Genomic DNA, 27,549 nt, shown 5'->3' with positions numbered 1-27,549 from the left:
TAACTATGTTCATTCCTTTGACCACACTGCTTTCAGTAGCATAAACAATTATGTCACAAAGACCAAATGATCTCAAACTGGTTTATTAAGCATGGCAGTGAGTTCACTGTACCTGAATGGCCTAGATCTAAATCTAATTGGTCACCTTTGGGATGCGGTGGATCAGGTGTGCAGCTGACAAATCAAATCTGCAGCTTCTGTGTGATGTCATCATGTCAATATGTGTCAAAATCTCAGGATTGTTTCCAGCACCTTGTTGAATAAATGTCAAGAAGAATTAAGGCAGTTCAGAAGGCAAAATGGGATCCAAACCAGTACTAGTAAAGCATATCTAAAAAAAAAAAAGAGGCCTGTGGGTGAATATCACAGACAGCTTATTAATGTCTGGAGAGCAGCACAAGTGCAATTAGTTTAAGAGCTGCTTAAAGAGAAATGCATTACATCACCAAATGTTGCACCGGGCAATAGCCAATTAACTAATAAGTGTGTCATAAGGTCCGTGTTGCACTGATCCCGGCGAGGCTAGAAGCTGATTTACAATACGAGTGCAGAAACATTCTTCAAATATAACATGCTTTTAATTACTATGAAAGAATTGTCTGGCAGGAAGGAGATTAAAAAAAAACATTTTTATTAAAGACAGACATTCAAAGTTGTTAATAATGAAATAATGCAAATGATATACAAGAGAACCCTGAAGATACAATTGTTCAGTGGTGTTGATAAGAAGACAAATACATCAGATGCCATGCCACAGTACTTCCTAAAAGCCACCCAGATGCCCCTTGCCCTTTAAAGAAAAAACCCAGGAAAGTATCTGATACTAAAGAGAGCATATGCAGACAGGGCCTGTATTCTAATAAATAAAATGCGGTGTAACTGCCCTGCAGTTTCAATAGGATCACTGAACGTTTAAACTTTAAGAAAGAGCTTTTGTTTGAAAAGTTAAACGATGAATCGGGGTGATTTTTGTAGACACCCAGAAAATAAAAAATGCTAAATTTCAGACCACTCCCTCGCTCAGCATTCTTTCCCTTTGTATTTACCAGCACAAACTGTCATGAGCCAACTTTCAGCCACACACAAGAAACCCCTTTTTTTTACTGGATTGCACTTACTCTAAACCATTTAGTTCACCATTGCATCTAAGACTGGACATACAGACTTAATCTTTAACTACATGCTTGTTTTGTTTTTTGTTTTTTTTTTTTCTAAAACGTTTACCCCCTTTTTTTGTATAAAAAAAAAAGAAACTTGAAAGTCAGTAGCTGATTTTAAAATCAGATAAATACATTTTGCTGTCCAGCAACAAAGCACAGAGCTTCAAGTTTGAGCTCCTGGCTTGTAAGATTTGAAGCCTTTCTGCTGCCTATGAGTCATCAGAGTGAAGAGAGGACATGTTTTGTTTTTTTTTATTTTTTTAATGGAATCGGCTGACCTATCAGCTCTTTATCGTGGGCTCTCTATTTATCATTAGAGCCTGGGTGGGGGTCGAGAAGGCGGGGGTCCTGGTGGACCCGGGGGTGTGCGAGTTGGGGGTGGACACGGAGGTGGTCGTACCATGGATGGGGGTGCCCTTGCAGGTGGTGTGGTGCATGAGGGTGGTGTGGTACGGGGCCCCCTTGACGGAGGCTTCGTGCGGGGAACGGAGTAAGACACCAGAGGTTGCTGTTCAACAACCGGAGGAGCGGGCGGAGCCGAGGGAGAGCAATGTGCACGAGGAGGGGCCCGGTTGTTTGGGGTGGACTCTCCATCTTTGACGCGCTGAAAGCGAATACAGCGGCCCTGCATGACAAACGGAGAGAGATGGTGGTTTAAAAAAAAACAACAACAACTGCTACACATTATCATTTAAAAGCAGAATGCAGATTAAAATACAGTGCATCTCTGTGCACTGGCACTAAGTTTTTAAGAGCCACCAGCCAAGATGGGTTGCGTGAGACTTCTCCCAGCTTTACTAACACAAGGATGTGTGTTTTAGGGCCTGGAGGGCACACAAAGCTGCTTCTGTCTGCTGTCCACACCTGCACTACAATAGCTGTGATTTTAGCAAAGACGCCGAGTTATCGCACAGGCAAGTACACACATACATACACAGAGGGCAGCTTTTTCTGTTTCCCCTCCTCTTCTCTTGCAACCTCAGCAGTGACTAGTCCTTTCTTGGCGTAGAACAGAAAGTGGTTTATGTCTCTTATGTGCTTGACTTGAAGGAATGTAAAGGAGGGATTTCAATATCACCACAATAGTTAACAGAAGCCATTTAGCATTTTAACATAATTTACAAGTCAGGGAGAATGGAACGCTTCTCTTATTGTCCTCTCTGTTCCCCTGCATAGCATCCCTCTGCAGACACACACATGCATGCTCACTTGTCCTGCTCAGTCAGTGTGTGAAGGATGGAGAGTAGGTCTCTGTGTCACAGACCCTTGGTGGTCTGATTATAACACCTTATTAAACAGAGAGGCCCTAAAGTCACACAGGGGCCATTAAGAGGGCCTCAGCAGCGGTAGCTTTGTAACTGCAGGGTCATTGTGTTGTATGTGTGTGTGTATGAAGGGTATGTAATTGATTGGGGGCGGGCCAGGTGGGAGGGGGGTGCTGACTGCTTTGGTGTTGTTGCCGGGCTGCTGTGAAAAGGCCAGTTTGTGAGCAGCAGAGCAGCAGCAAAACACCAGAGAGAGCATATGGACACAATGAGAGCACAAGCTCATGAATATGAGTATGTTTATGTGTGTGTCTGTGTGCGAGAGAGAGAGAGAGACTGTAAACATGCATCCACCAGAACATATGGCCTCAAATGAAACCTCTGGCTCATGAATAACAGAAAGAGAGGTGGAGAAACCTTAATTAAGGTGATATGGACACATAAGAGCTATGTGAGAGGTCAAGAATGAGTCACTTGTGATGGTCACTCTCCCCGTTTGCCCCTGTGACTGTGTAATATCTGTCCCTACTTTATCACCCCTCTTGGCATTTGTTTACTTCTGAGCCTCAACTCCTTTTCAGGAGAAAAACAAAGCCCTGAAACACCTCCAGCATCCCTGCTTGCACCACTCTTCTGACAGACACACACACAAAGCAGATTGTTTTGTACGCTCAAGGGGAACTCTCTTTCTCTTACACACTCACGCACGCACGCACGCACGCACGCACGCACGCACGCACACACACACACACACCGCCATTATAGTAAAGCAAACAGGAAAAAGAAGAGCGGAGGCACATCTGACCTGACAGCTCTGCCTGTCACCTCGCATGACATTACAGCAATTCACTCACATAAGGAAAATGCTGTGTGTGAACTCACGAGAGTTAACACACTTCATCGGCAGTTTAGGGTCGATACAGAGCAGATCTGTAATGTCACATTTTGAGATCCCTCCCCCACATAAATGAACATAAAAGGGCGATAAGCAGTGCATTTAAATGATACCTACCAAACATTTTTGGTTACTGTGGATCAGTGTTTCCCGACAGCCCTATCATTTAATCTCAACTACCCTTCCCAGAAACAACTTAAACTGGGACTAAGAAGTAGTTCCCATGAAAACAGCTGACAACCTTTTCTGTTGATTATTCATAATACCACTGAAATAGATGCTGCTGATAAAAAACTGTTTATTTGCATTTAGACTTCCAGTGAGCAAATGAACTCTGTGATACTGAAACACTGTTGTGGACATACACAGATGTGTGAGAAATTATTGAAGAACTCCAAACCCTAGAATTGACACTGAGGAGTTCGAGGAGCCCTATTATGATTTGAGAAGGATTTTTGCTGAGATTGCTTCTGTGCACTTTCCCTTTAGAGGAAAGAGTGACTGTAAAGTGTATCCTGAGTGGGAATGATCTCCTACTGGATTGTTTGATTTGGATGAAAATGATGCGACCCATGCATCAGCCTAGTAGCCTGTGGGAGATTTGCTGTGATGTGAAGAGACTTTATATTGATTTTTCATGTAACATTTATAAATTTGTGTAAACTAATACTTTCTATAAAGTGGTGAGAAGAAAAAAAGAAAGGGGAGAGGGTTAGAAGAGGAAGTGCTCATTTGTGCAGTCTGTTCATGAGAACAGAGAGTTGGTGACCGCCCTCTGGTCTGGCCTGTACTGTGTGACAAGAGCCATCAGCGCCATCAGCTCCGGGGACAAAAGAAGGGAATCTCATCTGTCACAATATGGCTCGTGGCCTTTCAACTGCCCATCTGTTTGCGTGATGCTTGCTTAGGAGAAGTGACATGCACATTACAGTAGCGCGCACACACACACACAAATACACGGAAATGCACGCACACATGGCAGAAAAAGAGATAAAATGCAAACTTGGAGCGTGGCAGAAACTGGCAGGCCGCTGATGGCTGTTTGCAGAGGCAGTGAAGTAGGAGTAATGTGGGGAGAAAGCAGGACAAGCACCTCCTGAGCTGCTGGTTAACAAGCTGGACTGAGAGGTGTGATAGTTAATGCTATCTACTGCTGTACTTTTTGCCACCACACTGGGGCTTCTTAATAACCAGCTGTGCTGAGGTTTCTGGGTTTTGAAGAGATGCTTGTTGTTTTTCCTGTGTGGAATATCCAAGCCTGGCTTTATCAGCGATGAGCAATCACTGTCGTCTTTCATGTCTGATATGGCTATCAGCACCTATTCTAAACATTCTCTCCTCCTCTGCAGCAAAAGTGAATCCCCTCGTTTTTTTCCATGTGAGAAGTAGCGTTTTTTTATTTTTCTCAGTTAATGGCGCGTGAAAGGAGGTGGGTGGGGGTTATTGTTGAGTGTCTGTGAACCGCAGCCCCACAGAAAGTGTCTAACAAAGACTCGAGAAACTTCTGCCATGACAGAGATGAACTGTTCTGCGCAGTGAAAAAAAAAAGATGTGTAGGATGGAAAGAAAAGATAAAACCAGCGGTGGCGACCACTTTTACAGACGCGAGCAGACACACACTCGCACTGTTGCACAGTAAAGATGAATCATGTCATTGAAGAGCACAAATCGATAAATTTTACAGTGATGAGACCACAGCTATGAGAAGCGACAATGACACCATTTACAACGGAGCAGATGTTTCACCATGACAACCAGTGTGATGAGGAAAACATGTCTTTGGGGGTTACGAGATGCCAGACGCGGGGGTCAAGGTTAGATAAGAGGGACCGCTCTGCTCTCTGTCTCGATCTGTCACACTCAGTTGCAGGAAACGTAGTGATGTCATGATTCAGGACTTTTCAGCAGTGGCAGTAATGTCCAGTAATAGCACATTCAATTATTTTTTTTTGGTTTTTCTCATAAAACATAGCACTTAAAACAAAGAATGACACAATTTGTATATATTTGTTTACTATAATCATGACTTAACAGTAAACAGTGATGGTGAAACATGCTATTTGAAACCTCAACAGAAACCATGTCATTTTCTGGGAGTCAGAGGGAAAAGTACATAATAGCACAGTACGCCTTGTGTGTGAACAATTGCAGCTTTGACAAAGAGAGTCCTGTCTGTACCTCACTATTTCCCCTGTGAATGTTTTTCCACATGTGTTTGTGTGGGTGTGCGTGCTGAGAACTGGGGTGCTGCGTTAAAGATTTTCCTATGTCTTTACGGTGTCGTTATGCAGCGTGGCAGACAAAAGAAGGATGCAGATGCTCTACGGAAAGACAGAAAACCCGCTGTTTAGAAGGCGAGCCCCCTAAATTACTCGTAATCAGCAAATTATAGTTTGTGTCAGCCGTTGTGCATCTTTGTGGTTTCTTAAATTGCAGAAACGGATGAAAATGTAACTTGACTGTAGGTAGAAGCAGGCTCACCTCGTCTCCAGGCTGCGGTCTCATCAGAGATACCTGGTCATAGCCTCTCCTGAACAGAGCCCAGATAGCGTCTAGTTTCCCCTGGGGAGTCAGGAAAGTGAATTAAAAATGGAGGATTTATAATGAAACAAATGTCATATATAAATGAGAGTGATTTAAAACAAAAAAGTTAATCTAAATAAAAATTTTTTAGTGTGTTCTGCCAAGGTCCACAGACAGAGAATGAGACTGATTATAATGCCAAATAATATATGATTTTTTGAAAAGGACCATAATACCTTAATGTCTCGTGTGCCATATTTAATATATGAGTTTTTGTGAGTTTTTGAGAACATCATCAGTGTGATTTTTTTTCCTCCTGAAAACTTACATAAATTGCAATAAATTGCAAAAGAAATAGATAATGTAGTAAATGTGATAAATAAATTAAAACTGCAAATTAATATTTAATTAAGCTTTAAAATGTGTCAGATGGTTCAATAAATGCTCTATTTAAAAAAAACAATTTTAATTTTCTGGCAATTATTTGCTTGTCCAGCTCTTGAAAGGGTTAATGTACCTGTTTATATGTATATCATTTGCTTTACTAGATCCTGAAATATATGATCAATTATTATTATTATGTTTTGATTGTTTGTCATATGATTTTTATTTAGGTTAGGTGCTGTAAATTTTGCAGCTTTATATAAAGATAAATATAGCTGACTTCCTCTCCTGCGGTTGGATAAAGTAAGCTACAAACATAAACGGAACATTTAAAGAGCATTCATATGATAAACTTACCTGAATGGGGGTGTACCACCTCCTCTGTTGTGGGGGTCGACGGGGAGGCTTTCGGGGCTTGGGCTCATAGGGTTCAAATTCCTGCTCCGGCATCTTCACAACAGCATTTTTAGGTTTGTCCAGCTTCGCACCTTCCTCTGTGGATCCTTTCTCCCCCCATCGCACCTTAAGTAAGTAAGAAATTTAAAAAAAAAAAAATTTGTCCGTTTGCCTTTTGCAAATTCTGAAAGTTGAGAGTGAGTGAGTGTACCTCCATGCGCTTGATGCCACCTACTCCTCTTCCTCCATAATATGAAGCATCCACTGTGGGCCACTTTTTCTTGGGTAAACCATCATCATCATCTGACTCCTGTTAGCGAAGCCTCAATGAGGATACAGCTCATATGCTTAAACACTGTTATTACTATTACTTTACTATATTAACTGCAAAAATAAGAAACATTGCAGTAGTCCTGAATTCTTATGCAAATCTTTGAATAGAATGAAAGAAAGGGGAAAGATTGCGACAGGTTCATGTGACAGGTGACTTACAGGCTCTGGAGGAGGAGGTGGTGGAGGCTCTTTGATCACCTGAAGCAGAGAAAAATAAATTAATAATATAGTGTAAACAAAAAAACAGTGTAGTTGTTTTCCTGAAAAACGAGGTCATTTGGTCTGTCAAACTTACCACAGTGCAGCAGAGAGGCCAGAACCACCACATCAGCAGCAGAGCCAACAGCAGGAATACCACGAGCAAGGATATCAACACGATGGTGCCGTCAAACTGCGCAAATGCAGATGGACGGGATAACGGTTAAACAGGAATAAAACACAAGTGAAGTGAAAACAAAGGGAAAGTGAAAAGCAAAAGTACTCACAGCCTCCTCTGATGACAGACGCAACAGAGGAGAATTCAGAGGGAAAGGAGAGATGAAGATAAAAGAGCCAAAAGAGAAATAAGACAGATGAAAGAAAGTTTTTTCAAAAGAAAAAAAAGGCAGCATGCCAGAGATAAATATTACCATCTAATGTTGTGAAGCTGTAGTGTAAGCTACACTGGATCTACTTACACATTCAGTAGTAGTGATGTGAACAGAGCTGGTGATATAGGAGAGGCCTTCGTTCATGCTCACCTGCAGGTAGATCACTCTAAAGAAATACAAAAAACAACACAAGCCGGCTGCTGGTCATCTAACACAGAAGTGCTGACATATCACATCTGCTTGTATGAACACATTCACAGCGTAGCTTCAAGCTACTGTAAAAGTTTAACCAGGTGCCAAATACTTTCTTGCTTTGTCCATACTTGCTCCATTATAAGCACACGAAAATATGCTGACAAAAACGCAGAGCTAAAAGCGTTCGAAGAGGTCAGCGAGGTCTCCACCCACGGGAGGAATCTCTTCTGCTTGGACTGGACGCAGACCTCTGATGTGGAAACCACAGACAGCTAAAATGACTTCTAATTGTACAGCATTCAGCACCGATATGCGTAGCTGTAACTACTCAAGTACAGGAAGGGCGGACACAAGGGTGGGAAAAAGCAAATCATTTTAGATGGGAAGATAACAGGATAGAATGGATGGAAATGAAACTGTAAATAAAATAAAACAAAGGCCAAGACATTTGAGCCACATACGCTGGCAGGGGGTTAAAGAGCAGACTGCTGGAGTGTAGAAGAAGAATGGAGAAAGACTTCTTGTGCTTGGTCTAATGGTTTAGGGCGACACAGACAAGGGGGGTATTGAGCTTTGGGTTAAGTTTGAGGAGGGGGCGGGAAGGCGGAGGTCATTGCAGGGTGGTGGGATGGCTGGGAAGATGAAACAGAGGCGGGGGATGGGAGAAGGAAAGCCTTTCCTCATCCACATCCCCTCAGCGCTCCACGCCACTGTAGCTCGTCTCATAACTCATGCTGACACTGACATGGGAATAGAAAATTGGCAGTGCAGGTGCCACTAATCTTTTCTTCTGCGTCTTCTCTCCTTTTTCTGTCTTTCCTTCCCCATCCTGTGGTCAGCCCTCCTTTCAGGCAAGGGACAGGGTGCTATCAGCTCCACGCTGACAGAGAGATCTCAGCCCCTATCAATCATCAATCTGCCCACTATATATGTCTTTGCCCCACATATGTGTGTGTCTTTGTGTGTGCGCTCAGGAGGGGGAGCTGCATCCGGAAGGTTCCCAGTCAACACAGATTTGTGTGACAGGACCGCCAGTGCCTTCATTCTAACCGACAGTGCGACTTGGGTGAGACAGGAGGAGAGTGAGGGGCTTTTGGTGGAGACCCTCGCTGATGCTGGAAGCCGGAGTCCCTAAGATCTCAAGTAAAGCTGAAGACCTAAAAATTCCTCAACAGGAAGCAGTTCACATATCTAAAGTGTAATAACTTTAGATATGTGAACGAAAAATTTATTTCATCACTGGTTTATAAAATTGCATAAAATGTTTTTTTTTTATAGTTTTAGTATAATCCATTAATCTTTTTTTAAGCTTGTGGTGTGTTATTATTTGATAATAACATGCATATAACATAATAATCACATATATCTACTGATGTTTAAGAAGCTGAATTTTTTTTCCTTAATAAGTGATTTAAAAGAAATCCATCTATTCCCTTCCATTTATCCTGATCAGGGTTGTGGGATAGCCTGGATGATAGCCTGGATGGTAGCCTATCCCAGCTACCATAGGGCAAGAGGCAGAGTACACCCTGGACAGGTTGCCAATCTGACACAGGGCTAACACAGAGAGACAGACAGCCAGTCACACTCATTCACACCTATGGGCCATTTAGAATCACCCATTAACCTAACGTAACCTTTGGACGGTGGGAGGAAGCTGGAGTACCCGGAGAGAACTCGGGGAGAACATGCAAACTCCTCACAGAAAGGCCCCGCCCAGGACTCTCAACTCAGGACCTTCTTGCTGAGGCAAAAGTGTCTACAGTGCATCACCATGCTGCCTGATTTCAGTTCAATGTTTTTTTCCCTTTTACTTTTTTTTTAATGAGATGTTTGAAAAAATGTTCTGTGAAACTGAAAACCTTTGTGATAAGCATTATGATCATGTTAAGAATGCTAAAACAGTCCAATGGGAGAGAAGAAAAAAGTATATAAAAGTGTATAACACCTGTCCAACCTGAACAGTGTCACGCTCGCCTCACTCTACATTTCCACTTCTGTTGCAATGAACTCATCAGCCAGCTGTTGGCCTTCTCTCTGGACCCTTCAGCCACCACAGCTGACTTGCTCTTTAGTAGCACTCAGGGTTTTAGGCAGTATCGACTCTTCTCTCCTCTGTTACATGGAAGGACGCCTCCTTCAGGCATCACTGCAGAGTGTAATGATGCTGCCTGTTTCGATCTGCTCTCAGGAGGAGTAGCTCCACCTGCTACAACAGCACACCAGCAACAAAGATCAGACACTAAAGCAGAGACACGTACAGGGTGTTTGCTGGACTTTACAGTTTGCTCCATATGTCTTTTACATTCTGTCATTATGTCAAACCCTAAACAGTTATATGCCAGTAATATACTACTTTTAATGTTCAGTATTAAAAAAATAGTTTGGTCTGTCAGTTTCGTGAGTTCTTTGGAGAAAAAATATTTCCTCCTTATCTCTGAGCAGTGGTTCCCCATCAAAGCAGTACTTTTCACTGGCGGATAAGAAAAGCTCAAATCATGCTAAAAATCTGAGTGACAGAAACAAGACAGATGATGACTGGGAGGTGTCTGAGGCCACAGGCCTGAGTGTATAATTATGCACAAGACTGCAGGCAGAGAGGATGGAAGGGCTGCTGGGCCTTTATCCTCTCCAAACTCAACCCACAGTATCTCTCTGTCTGCCCCGCAAGGAAATTGTGCTCTGAATTACCAAGGGCAAAGCTGGAATCCCTCAGAGGAAACTTTACACTGCCCCGCTGACTCCACTCACACTTTGTCTCTGCCAAAGTGCCAGACAGAGATTAGGAGCATCACACACAAACACACCGGAGTTGTGAGGTTCTCTCGAGCAGGCTCTCATTAAGTCATGTTCCTGGGCTCTACTCCTGTTGTCCCCTTGTGATTGGTGTCTGGCTTCGTTAGCTGTGACAAACATTGATTGATCACAGACACACAATGACTTTGGCCCTAATTTGTTCAAGGACAGCAGTCTTCTGTGTCCACAACAAACTTGAGAGCAGCTGGCAAATGTCCGCATTACAGCTGTACGGGGATAGTTCAGAGACTGGAGCCACAGCTGAGAAACAATCTGAGGTAAATAAGGGTGGAAAAACAAGATCTGAGATGTGCTACTTACTTCCCCACTTCCTTTACCACAGGAGCAGGGCACAGCAGAAAGGTGTCCTCTATTCCAGCTGGTCTCTCATCTACATGGGGAAAAGCAAAAATCACACTTCTTAAAAACAATTTTTTTTTTTTTTGCTTCTGATACTTATAAGTTTTTCTTTCAATCATGCCAAAAATCATGCCCAATACACAATACTTGGCATTTAAGCATGTTTTGGCCCATCCTTAAAATAGAACCACAAGAATGTTATAAAATGGCAATTTCAGAGCTCACTGGATGGGTTACAGCTGAAACTATTAGGGTGGAAAATTAGTTCTCAGTAGAACTTGAATTTTATCTTAGAAAATGAAAAGCATCTGGCATTAATCCTCAGAGAGGATTCTGGGTGGAACCATTATATTATGGATGGGTTCATCCTACTGCAGGGGTTCATGCCCTTTGTGTTTGGTTTGAGATAAAGTCCTCTTAAAGGGTTTCTGGTTATCAGATAATTATCTGCCATGTAAAAAATTTAAATAAATAAGCAAATAAACCACACCATATTTACCATAAATCAGATTTTTTTTCTTGCTTCAGTGTTGTTTCCTTGTGTAATTATTGAGTGTTTCTAGTGAAATTGCTATTAGTTTTAATCTTTTAACTTTATGCATCAAGCAGAAGTTAAATTATATGCAACATTCTTTGACTGGAAGAAATTTGTTTAACATTTAAACCTATTTTCTGCACATTCCAGCACATAAAATAAAATATTTTTTGTGTTTACACTCACTCTTTCAAATAGATGCAAGTGAAACACAGCAGAAAATAAATTAAATCAAAGACCCAGCGGTCCTGTTGCTCTATTTTCACCTGTAAAGCAGGAGTAGGGTAGGCGGAGGTTTGCCCTGGTGCAGGTGTGCCGCAGCGGTCAGTTGAAGAATCCGCGAGTTTCTGTGAATTTCCCATTACGTCGTTGCGCACTTTTTTTTTTGCTGTAAAAAGAAGTTTTCTTCCCACGCACAACGAACACTAATGTTTTTGTCACTTTTTATGGACTCAAACTCAAAGTAAGGTCAGTACTTCCACGCTTTAAACGCTGCACGCTCATACTCTCCTGCACTCGATATATTATCCATTGTTGATCTGCACACAGCTGTTGCCACGAACGTCGCACTCGCTTACGTCATTGTCATGAGACACTTTCGCAAGAAAATCACGGTTTTAGTAACGCAGCGTGCTTACGGGAAAGTAACAGTAATCTAATTACCGTTTTTGCAATAGTAATCCCTTACTTTACTCGTTACTTGAAAAAAGTAATCGGATTACAGTAACTGCCCATCTCTGGTTATGACCCTCATTTTCAGTGGAAAAAGCCCAAATGGGGCGCACCAGGTTAGTGTACTCATGCAACATCTATAGGGTTTTGAATTTAACCCCACAGAGTCCAACTTTCTGTTACAATGTCCCGAGGACTCTAAGGGAGAACATTCAGTGGAAACAAACCTGACCTGCCATTGTGTGGCAGTGTGTGACAAACTGAAAATGCAGGAATTTTTTGACAAGTGCAACCTTGAAATGCAAAATACCTACCCTTCTTTCCAGATATGTCTTCTTATGACTTTTCCCCAGAAATAAAATTATGAAGAAATAACCATTGTGCAAGCATCACCAGTGCACAATTGCAAGAGATGTAAATAGGGTTTTTTAGTGATAAAAAATAGCAACAGCACTGGGAGCAGCTCAGAGTGATCCAAGAAGGAAGACAGAAGATGGGACATCTGCCACATCTGAACTATTCTAATAAAAGATTCAATCTGGGAACAGGGTCCTGCTTAATGGCAAGCAGGAGAAAAGGATGCATACTATTTATTATAGTGTTCTTGTGTACACCTGCAGAACTTACCCACAGTATGTGTGTCATTTAATTTGAAGCTGCAGAGGACCTGGTTGATGTTTCTTGCATGGAGAAAGCCATTACCTCTCACAACCACCTGGAAACTCTCTGAGAGAAAAAATGGGTCCAGACATCAGGAATGATTAGTTATACAACCACTTATGAGAAACAATGGTAATGCATATATTTTTTTTAGCTGCACAAGAGTTGCAAAAGATCAAATTACTGCAGAAAAAGTATGCAGTCATTGTGGGCCAGACAGCCAGTCCCTTGCTCTGTCGGGCTCAACTTGAGCAGTGAGAACTTGTGCATGCCTCATTACTGCTTGTTTATATCTGTGTGCTTGTGCGTGTATGTGTGGAAAGGCCATAATATGCTCCAGTGGTGCTAATGCTAAAAGTGTTGCTATTCAGAAATATCTCAGACTGTGCAATAGCCAGGAGGTGTGTGCGAATGTGTGTGTGTGTCTTTTGACCTTTAATTTCCCCTAGGCACTGTTAAAGTGCACTGACAGAGGCTTGCCAGCATATGCTGGAGTGTCTATGTGGCTGCTTCCCAGCATATGTTAAAGAGCGGGGAAAAAAAACACTTGCTTAAAAACATGCCTGCTGGGCTGACAACAGCACAGTACTGTCAAAGTAGGTCTGACCTTACCTATGGCACTACCACACGGCGTTAGCTCTTGTGTGTGCCTGTGTGCAGATCTGTGCGTGTGCTGTAATTCTGCTTCTCCGTGGAATGTGCAGGCATTGGCATGTGTTCAGTGTATGCATGAATGAAAGTGTGCACACAAGTGAACTGAGGTTTCCCCTAGCAGTATCCTGGCTAATCGAAGGGAACATTTGCCAGCCACATCTTTAACATTTAAAGCACCAGCGTGAAGATCACTGGATAAAAACATCACAGGTTGCGGGGTGTATATGTGACAGTATTTCTTTAAAGGTCAGACAAGCTGCCATGAAATCCATGAATACAGATACAAAGAAAGAGAAAGAGCTGAGAAGACAATTGAAAAGCAAAGAAACACCAGATGTTTATGTGTTTACAGATTCTGCAAAAATGCTGAGTGCAGATTGAAGTCTGCAGACAATCCACGATTTACATCAACAATGGAAATTAGAATTATACTCGCACAAGCATATTATAATGCATTTGTTTAAAGACACTACAAAAACTGCACCAAACTCCTTGCTGACCTCATACAGCTGTGTATGTGCTTATTGACAGATTCAGTTTATCTTCACTTTGGTTTTATTTAAGAAACTTTATACAGCAAATCAAAGACCCTGTGACATTACAGTAGGCAAAACCCAGTTCACTGACCAAAACCTGAACCAATCACCTCATATATAAGAACGTAGTGGTGACACAATATAATATAATATAATATAATATAATATAATATAATATAATATAATATAATATAATATAATATAATATAATATAATATAATATAATATAATATAATATAATATAATATAAGTTGTGGTCTATGTGGTTTGCAGTCAGACCAAGCAATCTACACCATGGCATAGCTCACACACAAAAACCCACAATCTGATGCTAAATATACTCCAATGAAAGGGATAGATTTTGCTTTGTTCATGGGCATGTAGAAGTATAGAAACCCCCCCCCAAAACAACATAGGAACAAATCAGGACCTCATTTATCCAAAAAATGTGAGAAGTCTATAATATTTCCTAACCTTATTTAAAAATAGATATTTTCAATTGTCATTATCTGACTGATTGAAAACAGCAGTGTTTTCTTAGCTAGAAATGTCTCAGTCACAAAATCTATTATACACACATACCAGGCTTGATGTGTTAAAAGGTCACTCCTGTCAGACACATGGTGGATGAGGACTGGTGGTGCCCCACCACCATGTCCGACACATATGCTGCTGCCCTCTCCTGTCTGCTCTCTGCTTTTCCTGCATGGCAACGTGTCCATTTACATCCACACCTGAATGGCTGGCAGGGATTTTGTTTTGTACGAATATGTGATTATACATACGAATACGCATGGGCACTGAGTGTGCGGAGAAAAGGGGGTACAGCTTGTCCCAACAGTGCCTCTTCAATCACGTTAGTGCAAAAGGACAGTGAAGGACAGGGAGGGGCAAAGGAGGAAGGCACGGCGGGTAGAAAAGGGTCAGACGTTAATGAAAGCAGCTATCTCTCCTGTCATGTTAGATCGAAGGCCGTACTCTCACTGTCCTCAACGTGTGCTTGTGTGCGCGCGCTGGGAATCAGTGCTGTCATGTCTTATAGTGTGGCCCAACGTTCACTGTCTGGTCTGATGGCCTGTTTGCAGGCAGCTCGATCTGGTCACTTCACATCAATGTGAGGGACGTGTTTACACACGTGCCGGGAGATGCGTGTGCGCTAGCAGACTAAAGACCATTTAAATGTGTGTGTTGGGGTAAAGCGTGTACGATATGCTATGTGACTACACGCGGGCCAAGAAAAATAACAGTGAAAGAGACTGTCACAATATAAATGTGGGGTGTCAGTATGTATTCACGCTTCAATGCATGGCCTTGCTGTTCAAATTAAATCACATAGCTAAATGATAAAAACTGCTTTACTTTATAAGAGTTTGGGGCAGGAGGGCTGGTGATTTCTCCACAATCTAAAGCCTTTTCTGGTATAATGTGAAAGCACCGGATGTCTGATTTCCATTGTATATGTGCACAAATCACAACAAAGGCAGACAAAGCGCACTATAAGCATTTGAGCATATTACAATTTAATTAATTAGGCCAGAGTAAGGCCTTGGTTAAAGCGGGTCCCTGCTTTCTTAGTTCACTGACCATTAGGCTGCTCATCAATCGAATAATAAATGAGGCTGCTGAAGGATATTTGGGCACACGTCGAGTGACACAAAGTCTCTTGCGCACTAACAGAAACTGTAATTATCATGTGAGAACAGCTTCTCCTTTTGTCCTTTTACGGCAACATGAATCTTCTCTCATCTCCTCTCTCCACATCCTCTCCCGTCCTTCATATCTCATAATGGATGTTAATCTCCATTGGTTGTCCTGGTAGCAGGGCTGCAAATGCACTCCCTTAAGTGAGTCCTAATAAGGTCATGTCAAAGCTCATCCATCCTGCTGGCTACCCATAAAGGCTCTCTCTTAATGCTTCATCTCTTGCCTCCTACTTCCTTAAACTGCTGTCTAGGAGCAGAAGTGCTGGGCAGAGGAAGTGAGGGAGAGGACAGGGTTTAAACCAACCCAAATGGCTATTTAGCATATACGATGTGGCAAACTAGGCCAGAGATGCAGCCATGCTTGAAGATTCATGGCTAATTCCTCTGACCAACACCCGCAGACCCCTCCTCCTCTTTTTTTTTTTTTTGCACCCATGCTGTGCTGAAGCGGCCATGCTAATTTCCCCCGGCCGTGAATGACAATACGCTCTCTGTCACTCTGCGGTCATAAGCATCCATGCGATTACTCAACCTCATGTTTCACTCCAGAGGCTTTGGATGACTGTCATCTGAAACAATCGCACACCGTGACTGCCCACTCTGTGAACTAGAAAGGGAAAACCCCCGCTCCTCACACCTCTTACCTCCTGCACACACACTGGACGGCTCTGCTGCCAGAATCTCAATGCAGGACTTCTTAATGATCTGAGAGAGAGGGGATGGAAACAAAAAAAAAATAGTTATGTGATACCTCAGTAATTTAATATGATGTAATATGATTTTTATGGCTCTCTTTTGTATGTGTGTGAGTGTTTATATGGTATACATGTGGTATGTGTGTGCCATACTGAGTCAATGATTCCCCTGAGGGCTTGGAAGCCTCCCCATACAGGAAACACATGTTCCACTGTGTCTGCAATAGTTGCAAGCTAGAAAAGCATACAGACACACAGACAAAATAAGATATTTGGATTTTTATGTATTTGGAATATTTCTGATATCTGTCAGTAGATCGTACCTGGGTCTGGTTGAATTCTTTGACTCCTACACAATAAACAATAGCTCCCATAGATCTGGCCCTCTGTGCCTGCAAACAAAAAGAAAGAACAATTGCAAAGAGATTCTTGTGGTCTCGTGGAGCCACTAAAATCTCCCCAAAACCACCATTTTCTCAGTTCACACAGCAAAAATGAAAAAACTGGTGTTTCACAACATGATGCATTCTCCAAAAAAGGGGCATTAACTTTTACGCATCCTGATTATTAATCATTTCTAAATAACTTTAGCAGTATTTATCATCTGTATTTGTAATAAAAGTAAAAATGACCATGGCGCAGCCAAGAGGGCAGGTCTTTTGCCTCCAAATGGCAGATGCACCAATCAAAGCTGGCAAAATATTAAAGTGGTTTAAAATATGAAAACCATAATAAGGGCCACCAAAGAAGAACAGCACTAATAACATAAAGTTAACAAACAGCTAACAGGCACGCAGCCTACAGTAACGGTCCTCAGCCCGGCCGCAATATTTTCTCGACTGGCTCCAAAACGTTTCTACTTTACAGCACGTCTCACCTCTCTCTGTGCTGTGTCAAACTGCCACTCATTCAGCTCTCCGTCAGTTAAGGCGATGATGACGCTGGCAGTCCCTGCAGAACGCACAACTTTCACGTTCTCTGAAACTTTGCACTGCAATGTATGAAGCTTTTGGGTTGAAGCTTACCTTGTTTCTCTTTATAGATCTGTGCATTAGCCTACATTTAAAAAGAAAGGAATTCAACCGTAAGTTCAACAACAACCGAAACTCTCAGTTACAGATCATAGAAGAGTTACAGCCGGTGATCATACAGTCTAACACCTTGATACTGAGGTAGAGTCAAGCCACAGATCGCACTTTGCACACTGTGCTCTGGCAAAGATGGGTGAATGTCTTTAAATGTTTTGCTTAAAAAAAAACCACATTCCTGTTTTCACAAAAGAAAAAAAATTAATAAAAGAGTAATTTCTTTAAGAATGCCTCTCTTAAATACTTAGCTCGGCACTTTCAGGAAGGAGCAAGTAATTCATGGTTTGAGACACACCTCATACTTATCTAATTGCTCTTGGTTCCAGCTGCCAGGCACAATTAATGCTCAGTGGAAGGTTTATGAAGACTCAGATAGTGTGATTTAAACCCAGCCTTACCATCTCCAGGCCTAAGTTCATATACGTGTCTCCACCAGGGATAACCTTCCTCAGAGCCATTAAGCCTCCAGTGATGTCCTCCCTGAAGAATAAACAAACAGCCTTATAAAACATCCTGAAAGGATGTCGCTTTTAAGAAAAGACATGGAGTAAACGGAATAGGAAAGATTCAACTGAGTTGGAAAGTAACGTTTTAGCTTAAGTTTTAACCAAAGATAGTCTCACTTTTTGTATTCGTAAGGTTGCATGAAGCTGCATAAAATCTGTTAGCAATTATGCAATATCTGTTCTGTTGATCTTGAAGGGTCACAAGACCAGTTTAACAGACAAAGATGAGTAAAGATAGCATTTTTGTGCAGTACTTGTACGCAGATACAGACGTAACATAAGGGATTAGTCAGTTACTGATGTGTAGAGTTTACCTGTTCTCGGTCAGTTTCATGATGATTTTTCCTTGTGTTGAGAAGACTATGAAGGACATTCTCAACATAGGGCTGGGAACACAAAGTGCTTTTGCGTTAACATGGACGAAAGGAGAAAACAAAATACTAAAAACACATCAGTGACTAAATCCTGCTGGTACCTAATAAACTTTTCTGCCAGCTGCTCCACAAAGGAGTAGATCTCTATCCAATGATGCTTTACGCTCCCAGACCTGAAAAATACCACAAACACGGACTTGTGTGATGTGATGCTGTAGCATATTATTCCACCTAGATCAAAAAGAAGGAAAAGAGAAAAGCTGAATTTGAGGTTAATAAACTGAGGTTTATTTTCATGCAGTGATTTAGAGGTAGTGTGCCTACAAATACTAAGGGTTTAATGATTTTTTAAGGAACAGCAGTTTATTTCTTACACAGAGAAGACCGTCTTCTGGTCACTTAATCACATTCCCTTGCTTTGGACTGTAACCTGTCGGCTGTGTGCTGCTGATTAGCCCGCTACATGCTTCTGCGTACATGACAGTGTCCTTAATGAAATCGAGTCCCATGGGGCTGCTAATGGGGGCTAATTGCTGCTGGGCCAGAGGGTTGAGGTTAGACAGGGACAGATGTAGCAGTCTGCCTCTAGCAGGGACCACGAAGCAGGCAGCTGGCCTGTGTGTGTATAGTGGACATGCATGTGTATGTGGAAGAGTGCAAGTGTGTGTGTTTGACTGTGAGGGGGAACAGATGGTCCCACTGAGTGCAGCCAGCCAAACAACAGGTTGGGGATGCACGGAGTAAAAAGGCTGCGACATGAACAACAGAGGGACCCAGAAGTGACACTCAGCAGGGGGTAAAAGTGTGAGTGTGTGTGTGTGAAGGATGCAACATCAAACAGCTTGTAAACCAAAACTCTGCAAAGGTCAGGCATCCGTGTGTACACATAACAGGGTCATGAGCAAAGTGAAAGTCTGAGCTGGTCAAATTTACGACAGCTCTTTTGAATCTTTTATTTTCCCCAGAACTGCCTCCTCCACTTTTCCCTTTCCCAAGAAGTAAAGGCATAAAAAAGTCCCTGATACAAAAGTTTACTAGTAAAAAAACCCCCATCTTAATCCTTTCTTGGTGCAGAGCTCCTATTTGGGAGCTGTCTGGGTTTACTTGACCTTACCTGATTAAGTATGAAACCTAAACTTAATCTTTGAACAGGAAGTCATTATTTCATTATATTAAGAAAAAGTGTGTCCTCATATGGGGCCAGTGGGTTTATTTTACAGGCTAAAGATATGAAGATATGCTTCATGAGGAAGCAGGGTGCTCTTTGTTACAAATACACAAAAGAGGTTTTAGTCCAGTGCGCAGGATAGGAAGTTATGTGACACACTGCCAAAAGTAAAAACTGTGTTTCATGTACTGCTCATTAAACTGAGACTAAATCAAAGGGTTCTCTTGTTAGGTAACATTAACATTGCAAACTACAACCAATGAGAGGATGATTGGGCCTCATTTTTGTTACCAGTCCTTTTCCATATACAGAACTTCTGGTTTGTCAGTTGTCCTTTTTTCTTCGTGATAATGAAAATATCTGCCAGGTTTCCCCAAATCCTTTTAGGACATTTATATATAGTAGATTTTTTAAAAAGCAGTTTCTGACATTTTGTTTGAAAACATATTGTTGAGACAGACAATTCTCCATCCACAGAAAAAGCACAACGCATTCAAAGTCGTCTCCTCTGCTGAAAATTAAAGCAATCTTTCTACAATTTTAGTAATTACCCTTGAGTCTTCTACCTGCATTCCTAAACTGTGAGATGCACAGTCCCCTTTTCCAAAACCAATCCAAAGCACTTGGATCGGTCAGCACAAAACTCTGTTCAGAGCCCAGCCATAAAACACAACACCTATTATTCCATTTGTGGGCAACCAGATAGTCCGAAAAAAATGCAGCATGGTATTCGGTGCGGCTCAGACACGGAGAGCAGGAATGTAGGAAGCTGATGGTCGTTTTTCTAATGTTTATTCTGTGTATACTGAGATGCTACAGTGGAGCGTGCACACAGTCTCCCCTTAGCATGTCTCATAACCTACTGGAGAGTGTAGCAAAAGCAAAACCTGCAAACAAGATGAGTATTGATAAGGTGAAGTCCAATTTAGAGATGATTTTGCCCTATTCTTTCTTAAATATTAGTCATTGTGTCGCATTTGATATCAGCCAAGAAATCAGTGCTATCTCAGGAGAAAGATCAACAGCTTCCTGAAGGCCTGCTGGAGCTTGCTAGACAGTCAAAAAAAGAAAAGGGGCGTATCAGAGGTTTAGCCATGCGTGACATGCCGTGCTCCCCAGGCTCCTCCTAAACTTTTTGAAGCAAAGGGTAAAGAGAGAAGAGAGGGGCTGACAGATGTTGCCGTGAACATTAAAAAGATCATCAAATATGTCGAGACCAAAGTAAAATGTCACTCAGCTCGTCCACCTCGCAGCTCATAGGTGGCGGTGGTGCACACGGGTCAGCCGAGGACATAAAGAATTTTTTTTTTTAACCATTACCTCAGCATATTTTCAAATGTTATATACCACATTGTTTAGCTGCTTCACCGCAAAATCACATCACTCCGTCTGTCGAGAACATAATTATTCCACTGAAATTCTAACCTGTTATTCTTTTACACAGGGAGGTCACAAATCCAACCATACCTTATGGCTTTGTTGTCATTCTCTCTCCTTGTATCTGTCTACGTTGCATGTTTAGACTTGCTTGTCTGTGACCATGTGCATAAATCTCACCTTGCCGCTCATGCCAAAATAACAGAAACATGCCAATTACAATGTCTGAAACGACATGAGCTGGAGCGCAGGGTAAAATCATCAGGCTTACACATGCCAGAACAGTGGCAGAAGCATCCACAGTGACCATGCGGCCTGAAAAAATGCTTTGAGTCACTAAGAGTCTGTAGAATTTCATAATGATAAAGATATTTAAAGAGCGTCCTGGTGTTATTCTAACAGTACTGATGTCAGTAATAGGGTAATGGATTAAATTCAGACTGGGGACCTTTGTTTGACATTCCCACTGTCTCAAACTTCATTTCCTGTCCACCCACCAGACAACTATGAGTTGAAAAAAGAAGGAGGAGGAAATACTTGGAAAGAGAAACAGGGACATTTTAGGATTTCTCTAAGACCTCTCTAAAGATGCAGGAGTACCACTTTACTTTAAACAGCAAAGTTTTTGCAGCAAACGTTCAAAGTGGAATTTTAACAAAACAGAGAAAAAAATGACTGAATGATCATCCTGGTGGATGATAAGAGCCAGGCAATGACAAAGAAGATCAGCTGGAGGATGCGCCTTATGCAAGATGTTTCATAACTTACACCAAAGCTGTGCATTTAACTAAAATGCATTAAGAAACCGTTTATCAAGCAGTAATATAACGATCAGCTGAGCCAACATCCAGTGTAAAAGGTGTATTAGAAACAATGTTTTTGTTGTGTTTGCTTTCAGTGCAAAACCCCACTCTAGTCGTGACAGGAAGCCATTAGTTGATGCTTCTTCTCTTTATTTTGATGGAGCCGATGCTTAAAGTGATAACCGGCCCATATAGCACCGCTATGGGGCAGCTGCAGCAGCTGTGTCCGCAGGCGTCATCAGCCTGAAACTCTATCCATCCTGCTCGCCCTGCCCACATCCCCTCGGTAAAGCTTGGTCTTTTTGTCTCACCACTTTAAACCGAACTAAAAAGAAAAGCATGCCCCGATGTCAAGAATATACTTCCAACTTAAATTTCAATCTGATTACTTGCATGTCCCGAAGACACAAAACAGCAAGTTAAAATGATTTTAGGTATGTTTCTTTAAGTGAAGTCATTGCGTTGCACAGATTTAAGATTCAATCTTGTGATTTGGTGCAAAAGCCAGTTTGATTAAAATGAAGACTCTGGGTATTTTTTCGACTTTACACGCTCACTCGCTTTTCTCAGACTCCGTTACATCAGGAGGTCCGACTGACGCGCTCCGCGTTTCCAAACAACTACACGGTTGCATGGCAATGCGCAGCGACCAGAAATTAACAAAGCAATAAATAATATCCGAGACTCACTTGTCCAGAACAAAATAGAGGTCGAAGGCGCCCTGGCAGGACCTCTCCTCCTCCTCCTGTTGCTCTCCCTGCAGCTCTCCTCTGACCGAGACATCGAGACAGAAAATTCCAACTACAGCCAAGACGAGGAACATGCGAGCCCGTGTCCTCGCCATCTTTCCCGGTTACTGTTGACTACTCCGGCACTGCAACAACTAAAGAGCTTCACATCTCCCTATCGTCCGTTTCCAGATGGACTCTGTGCACACACACAGCCCCGTTTCCTGGTTACGTTTTCTTTCACGTTATTTTGAGTGCATTCAGTCTGGAAGAATCTTGTTAAGACCGAGCCGGCCTCTCCAAGTCTTCTCCTTCGATTGAGAGAGGAAGGGGGAAAAAAAGAGAAGCACTAAAGCTGGGCAGGATGAAGGAGAGGAGCGACACCCGAGGAGACACACAAAACTCCACTTTATTTTCCTCAAAAACTGTTACGGGGGGAGAGTGGCTGTGTACATCCTCGTTTTTGGGATGTTCTCTTTGGCCTTATCAGTTTGTCAAAAATAAAGATTCTGGGATGGGGAAAAAGTGTCATGTCCTACTAGTGTGGTTTGATTTTTTGTTTTTCATAGTTGGAAACATCAGACGACCACAAATCAGATGTATTATACATAAATAATTAAATTTATGTCCATGTCTTTTCTAATATACCAGTTACCAAAGGCCTAAAGTCGAATATGGTCTCCTATTCGTCAGTGCAGTCAGTGAATTGTATAGTGTTAATCAAAGAGTTCATAGCTTGTTTTAATTTGTGCATGAAAGAAAACGAATCCAAAGAGCTGCTCAATACCGTCATATCCACAGGACATGGTGCTGCTGAAAGGATGTCCAAGTGTTCCTGTGATTGTGATACGTTGCCACAAACAGAAGAAATTTGAATTCTAATCCAAAGTAAAACACTATTTTTAGTCTATAGTGTAAAAGTGCTTTAACCAGACAGTTGGAGCGCGACCAAAGAGTCCCCCCTTCGAGGCTTCTGCGTCCCCACTTTCTCGTTACACAAAGTTGGCTCACGAACTACCAGGACATTTACTCAAAAACCAAAGCTTTGATGCAGAATAATCATTAAATGCTCATTAGACAGAAACATTTAGTTTATGAATAATGTATTTGCCTGGTGGCAAACCCAGACCACCCTGCATCATGTCATGTAACAGCGGCCAATTTTACAATTTCCCACTGCCCACATTAGACAGTTTCCACTAGTTTCTCGTAGCTAGACACAATGTCTCCAGAAACGTGACCAAGACCTCTCCGCTCAATCCCACATAGCGTGCATGTGCTGAAGTGCAGTCTCGAAGTATTACTCGCGTCTTTCGTTTAAAACCATGACATGACAGATTACCACAACATTATGATTTATATATGATTAATTGCATGCTGGCAAATGTTCCAGCGTGCTGCTTCGCCCAGTTTGTGGTTTTAGTAACACTATAAAATTAACAAATAATCTGTTGAGACCTGATATGAAACATAAGAAAATATGACTTTTGTCCATCAGCGGTGTTCAGGTCAGCTGTACAAGGCATAAATGTGCGTTATTAACCAGCAATCACTGTTCTGTCCAAACAAACACCCACGTCTTCCCTTTTCCACGGAAGGGAACTGTAAACCAGACAAAGGAAAAATTACTAATAAAATACTAATTTGAAGGCGCGTGAGTGAGCGTGTGCGCGAGCGCGCACGCGTTTGCATCAATGCGCCACGCTTCAGTGCGCTCTCTGAAGGGGATAAGTGGGAATGGGAGAGGGGAGAGACGACAGTGCGGAGGAAGATTCAGCCGGATAAGTAACTCGTCAGCAAGAAAAGGGAAGGCTTCGTCACCGAGGTCCGCTGCACCTGCTGCAACTTCCTTGGCTCCCAAACGGCTTAAACATCCTCTTCCATGTCCGGCGGGTGAGTTCGCATGGCAACACAGGCATGTGCGTTTTTACTCTTAAATGTCAACATTAAAGAAGAAGAAGAAGAAAAAAAACAAAAAAACAAATCGGGGATTTTTAGATCGGTACCACATTCTGTCATGATGCTGTGCGGTTCAGCTGTCAATATTTTAAACCATAGCCTACAAACCTAAAAGATTGCATACTTTTAATTGATCGGAGAGAGGGAAAACATTAGTCACGCAATCTAAGAGCGTTTATGCTGTTTATACATTATGGAAAACATACTGAACTTATCCTGCGCGTTGAGCAGGCAGCTGGACTCCACGGCAGATGTGGAGACAAAAGGACTAACCGAGTGAAAAACTGAGACAAAGGACGTTGGTAATCATTTTGCCTCGACACCGGCTGCTCTCACTACGCAGTGGTACCCTCGGTTTTACTAGCAAATGAAAAATAAAATACACTTGGGCAAATTTATTTTCATTACGATTTTGGAATTCTGTGTGTGCTTGGATCAGATCCAAACCGGCTAACTGCACATCGCACAAATCCAACCTTTTTTGAGTTTCATATAAAACACTTGCACTTTTTTGAGACAAGATATAAATTATAATTACTATTCCAGGCTGATTTTAACAGGAAATATAATGAGATTGCTCTACTCCCCAGGTTATCTTGCCATTCTGTTAAACAACATGAATTTTAAAACTATTTTGGAGTAATTCTTCACCTTTACTAACAATAACTATTCCATTACAGTTTAACGATGGATCATACTTTCCTGCCTCGGTCCATCTGGACCGGCGACAGTAAATTCCTCCAGCATTCTTCAGATCTCTACACCAGTGTGGTAGTTGCGCGCAGCATCCCTGCAGGCACATGCTTCGGTCCGTGCGTGCTCCAGAACACTTTCTACGACTCTATCGCTTTCATAGCGCAGAAATCCTGTGACAAGAGAGCGAAATCCTGTGTGTTCAGGGTGCGTATGACAAATTTGTGATAAACTGTCTTGCAGATATACTTTGTAACATCTTTACTGAGTTACTATATAACTCAACGGTGACATGATTCCAAAAGTAAAGGGTTTTTCAGATGTATATAGTTTTAATTGTCATACGTTACATCCAGGTTTTTGTGTTATTATGGGATTGTTTTTGACCAGCTGTATTTTGAGTGTTATTGTACTGACCAGTAAAAGAAAAAAAAGTGTATAAAATCACCTCAGCATTAAAAGATGCAATCTGCCACCAATTAACTATTTAAATTATTTACAAGCAGGCTCTTAGAAAGACAGAATAAAAATCCTCTAAGTCGGGACACTGTGTAAAACATCAGGGGTTGCTATCAACAGGTCGATCCTGAGGCCATGCGTAATTCTGCCCTGATGCTGTCTTGGTTGCGGCTCGTGCAAGCTGCGCGCAACGGCGAGGAGCAGAACACAGAGGCCTTTTTGAAAGGGGGTCAGCTGTACGTGCGGACTACCCGGGACATCCGGCAGGAAGAAGAGCTGCTGATCTGGTACGACCACGAGCTGTCTCATCTGCTGGGCTTCACCGAAATAGCAAAAGAGTCAAACGAAGGTGAGACTGCCCTTTAATGCATGTGCACGATTAAATCAAATTTTATGTCACTCCAAAATCATTGAAATTATTAAAAACAGTCACGTCATATTGTCTTTCGTTTTTCTTTCAGAATTAAAATGTGGGCGATGTAACCAGGTCTTCAAAAACGAGCATCCCTTCCTGGCTCACTGCAGATTCTTTTGTGCTCACGTAAAGACTGACACCTGGAGCCGCGAGCTTTATGAGCACAAGCACGTGGAAATTAAGAGGCAACGCCGAGTGACAGATTTCCACAACATTGCCAGAGATTTGGAACACAAAAGAACTGGAAACAACGACGACGCGGAGACTTCCCCAAAGAAGAGAAAGTATGAGGAAACTCTTTATCCAAAATGGAGAAAAACGGTTCTATTAGAGAAGACTAATATTTCAAATGATGATAATATTACACCACCGACTAAGAGTTACGACCAGCCAGCAGGAGACAGCCCTTCGGGTGAGGGGAAACGGAAAGCTGAGACGTTGAAACTGGATCTTTTGGAACGTAAAAGTGAGGAGCTTGTTCAAGGTGATGAATCCAAGTGGACTTTTACGCACGACAGAGATCTGGACGCGCGGATGGAGACAGGAGGGGAGGGCTCTAGCATGCATTTAAGCAGCAACAGTGCATTTTCTCTGGTGATATCGAACAGCCAGGGCGAACAGAAAAGCGCATTTTGTAAACCGAGTAAAAGAAGTTCTCCTGTTGACCCCCAGGCTCACCCCAGCAGAGGTTCAACAGCCCCCTCTAGCCGCCTGGAGGAGATGACGAATGCATTTACCTCTAGGACGTCTGTGGGATACAATAATCTGATACCATCCAACATCCTGAGCAGTGACTTACAGACTGTACCCTCCCCGGTAGCATTAAACACTGCTTTCCATTACGCGCCGGAGCACTGGTCTAGAAACATAGGCGCTCAGCTGCAAACCACATCGGCCCTCACGATCCTTCCTCCGACTTTTACCACATTCGGCGTGTCGGTGCAGAACTGGTGCGCCAAGTGCAACCTGTCCTTCCGCATGACCTCTGACCTCGTTTTTCACATGCGCTCTCACCACAAAAAGGAGTTCGCCGCAGAGTCTCAGGTGAGGAGAAGAAGGGAGGAGAAACTTACCTGTCCAATCTGCCACGAATACTTCCGAGAGCGGCACCACCTGTCAAGACACATGACATCCCATAACTGAGACAAGAGAAGGGAAAGAAACTCTTTATTTATTACCTAAATGCTTCTCATATTTAACAAGCTTCGACTGCAACCCAAGGCAAGACTTTAGTGTATATCTTTGAATGTAGGTAGCTGTATAATAACAAAACGGATACACATGCCCATCACAGCTTGTCCACTAGATGACGATAGAGGTGCGTGTAAACTGATCTCAGTGCAGTTTGTCCACTAGTTCAGTATGTTAAGTTATTTTGTGCCTTATGGAACTCAGGAGGGACAGAGAGGTTTCAAGGACAGCTCATGATTGTCACAAATATCTCAAAGCAATCCTCTTTAGACCATTTTCTTTTTCCTCGATCTAAATTGTACAGGAGGTATGGGTTGAGTGTGTATGCACATTAGTTTTAAAATCTAAAATTATATAAAGTGGAAATAAAAGCTTGTGATGTATTTTGTTCCATCATCATATGGGTTAAAATCAGAGGGTCAGTTTTTCCAGTTCC

At 42.2% G+C, this 27,549-nt stretch overlaps 2 protein-coding genes across 5 annotated transcripts; one reads left to right on the top strand and one right to left on the bottom strand.

Moving 5' to 3' along the window:
- Positions 1–614: 614 nt before the first annotated feature.
- Positions 615–26,810, bottom strand: antxr1d (ANTXR cell adhesion molecule 1d). Of its 3 annotated transcripts, none has more exons than XM_082556300.1 (18): positions 26,722–26,810; positions 18,422–18,493; positions 18,261–18,332; positions 17,839–17,920; positions 17,378–17,408; positions 17,230–17,303; positions 16,676–16,744; positions 16,506–16,586; positions 16,302–16,362; positions 12,732–12,830; positions 10,859–10,928; positions 7,634–7,712; positions 7,252–7,347; positions 7,116–7,154; positions 6,835–6,933; positions 6,585–6,749; positions 5,802–5,882; positions 615–1,785 (listed from the first exon to the last, which is right to left on the bottom strand). In XM_082556300.1, exons 3-18 carry the CDS (start codon positions 18,326–18,328, stop codon positions 1,474–1,476), a joined length of 1,506 nt encoding a protein of 501 aa, XP_082412426.1. In that variant the 5' UTR covers positions 18,329–18,332; positions 18,422–18,493; positions 26,722–26,810; the 3' UTR covers positions 615–1,473. The 3 variants fall into 3 exon arrangements, with proteins under 3 accessions (XP_082412426.1, XP_082412427.1, XP_082412425.1); XM_082556301.1 differs by having other exon boundaries at positions 26,660–26,749; XM_082556299.1 differs by lacking the exon at positions 26,722–26,810 and adding an exon at positions 22,358–22,767.
- On the top strand, positions 24,084–27,544 carry znf488 (zinc finger protein 488). Of its 2 annotated transcripts, none has more exons than XM_082556302.1 (4): positions 24,084–24,289; positions 25,036–25,255; positions 25,628–25,856; positions 25,969–27,544. In XM_082556302.1, exons 1-4 carry the CDS (start codon positions 24,279–24,281, stop codon positions 27,063–27,065), a joined length of 1,557 nt encoding a protein of 518 aa, XP_082412428.1. In that variant the 5' UTR covers positions 24,084–24,278; the 3' UTR covers positions 27,066–27,544. The 2 variants fall into 2 exon arrangements, with proteins under 2 accessions (XP_082412428.1, XP_082412429.1); XM_082556303.1 differs by lacking the exon at positions 24,084–24,289 and adding an exon at positions 24,936–24,945.
- The last annotated feature ends 5 nt before the right edge of the window (positions 27,545–27,549 follow it).

This window comes from Aulonocara stuartgranti, assembly GCF_965226115.1.
Source record: "Aulonocara stuartgranti genome assembly, chromosome: 13".
Taxonomy (NCBI): domain Eukaryota; kingdom Metazoa; phylum Chordata; class Actinopteri; order Cichliformes; family Cichlidae; genus Aulonocara; species Aulonocara stuartgranti.
Note: the sequence above shows the minus strand (reverse complement) of the source record. Positions and strands in the feature narration are given on the sequence as shown.

Excerpts from the sequence above, each read along its gene's own strand:
- znf488 (XM_082556302.1), top strand. Across the intron at positions 25,256-25,627 it reads CGAAATCCTGTGTGTTCAGG|GTCGATCCTGAGGCCATGCG; the intron begins GTGCGTATGACA and ends TGCTATCAACAG. Across the intron at positions 25,857-25,968 it reads AGCAAAAGAGTCAAACGAAG|AATTAAAATGTGGGCGATGT; the intron begins GTGAGACTGCCC and ends TTTTTCTTTCAG.
- antxr1d (XM_082556299.1), bottom strand. The coding sequence starts at position 22,512 with ATGGCGAGGACACGGGCTCGCATGTTCCTCGTCTTGGCTGTAGTTGGA. Across the intron at positions 7,713-10,858 it reads GTGGTAAAGGAAGTGGGGAA|AGTGATCTACCTGCAGGTGA; the intron begins GTAAGTAGCACA and ends GTATTTCTTTAG. Across the intron at positions 5,883-6,584 it reads GGTGGTACACCCCCATTCAG|GGGAAACTAGACGCTATCTG; the intron begins GTAAGTTTATCA and ends CTGACTCCCCAG.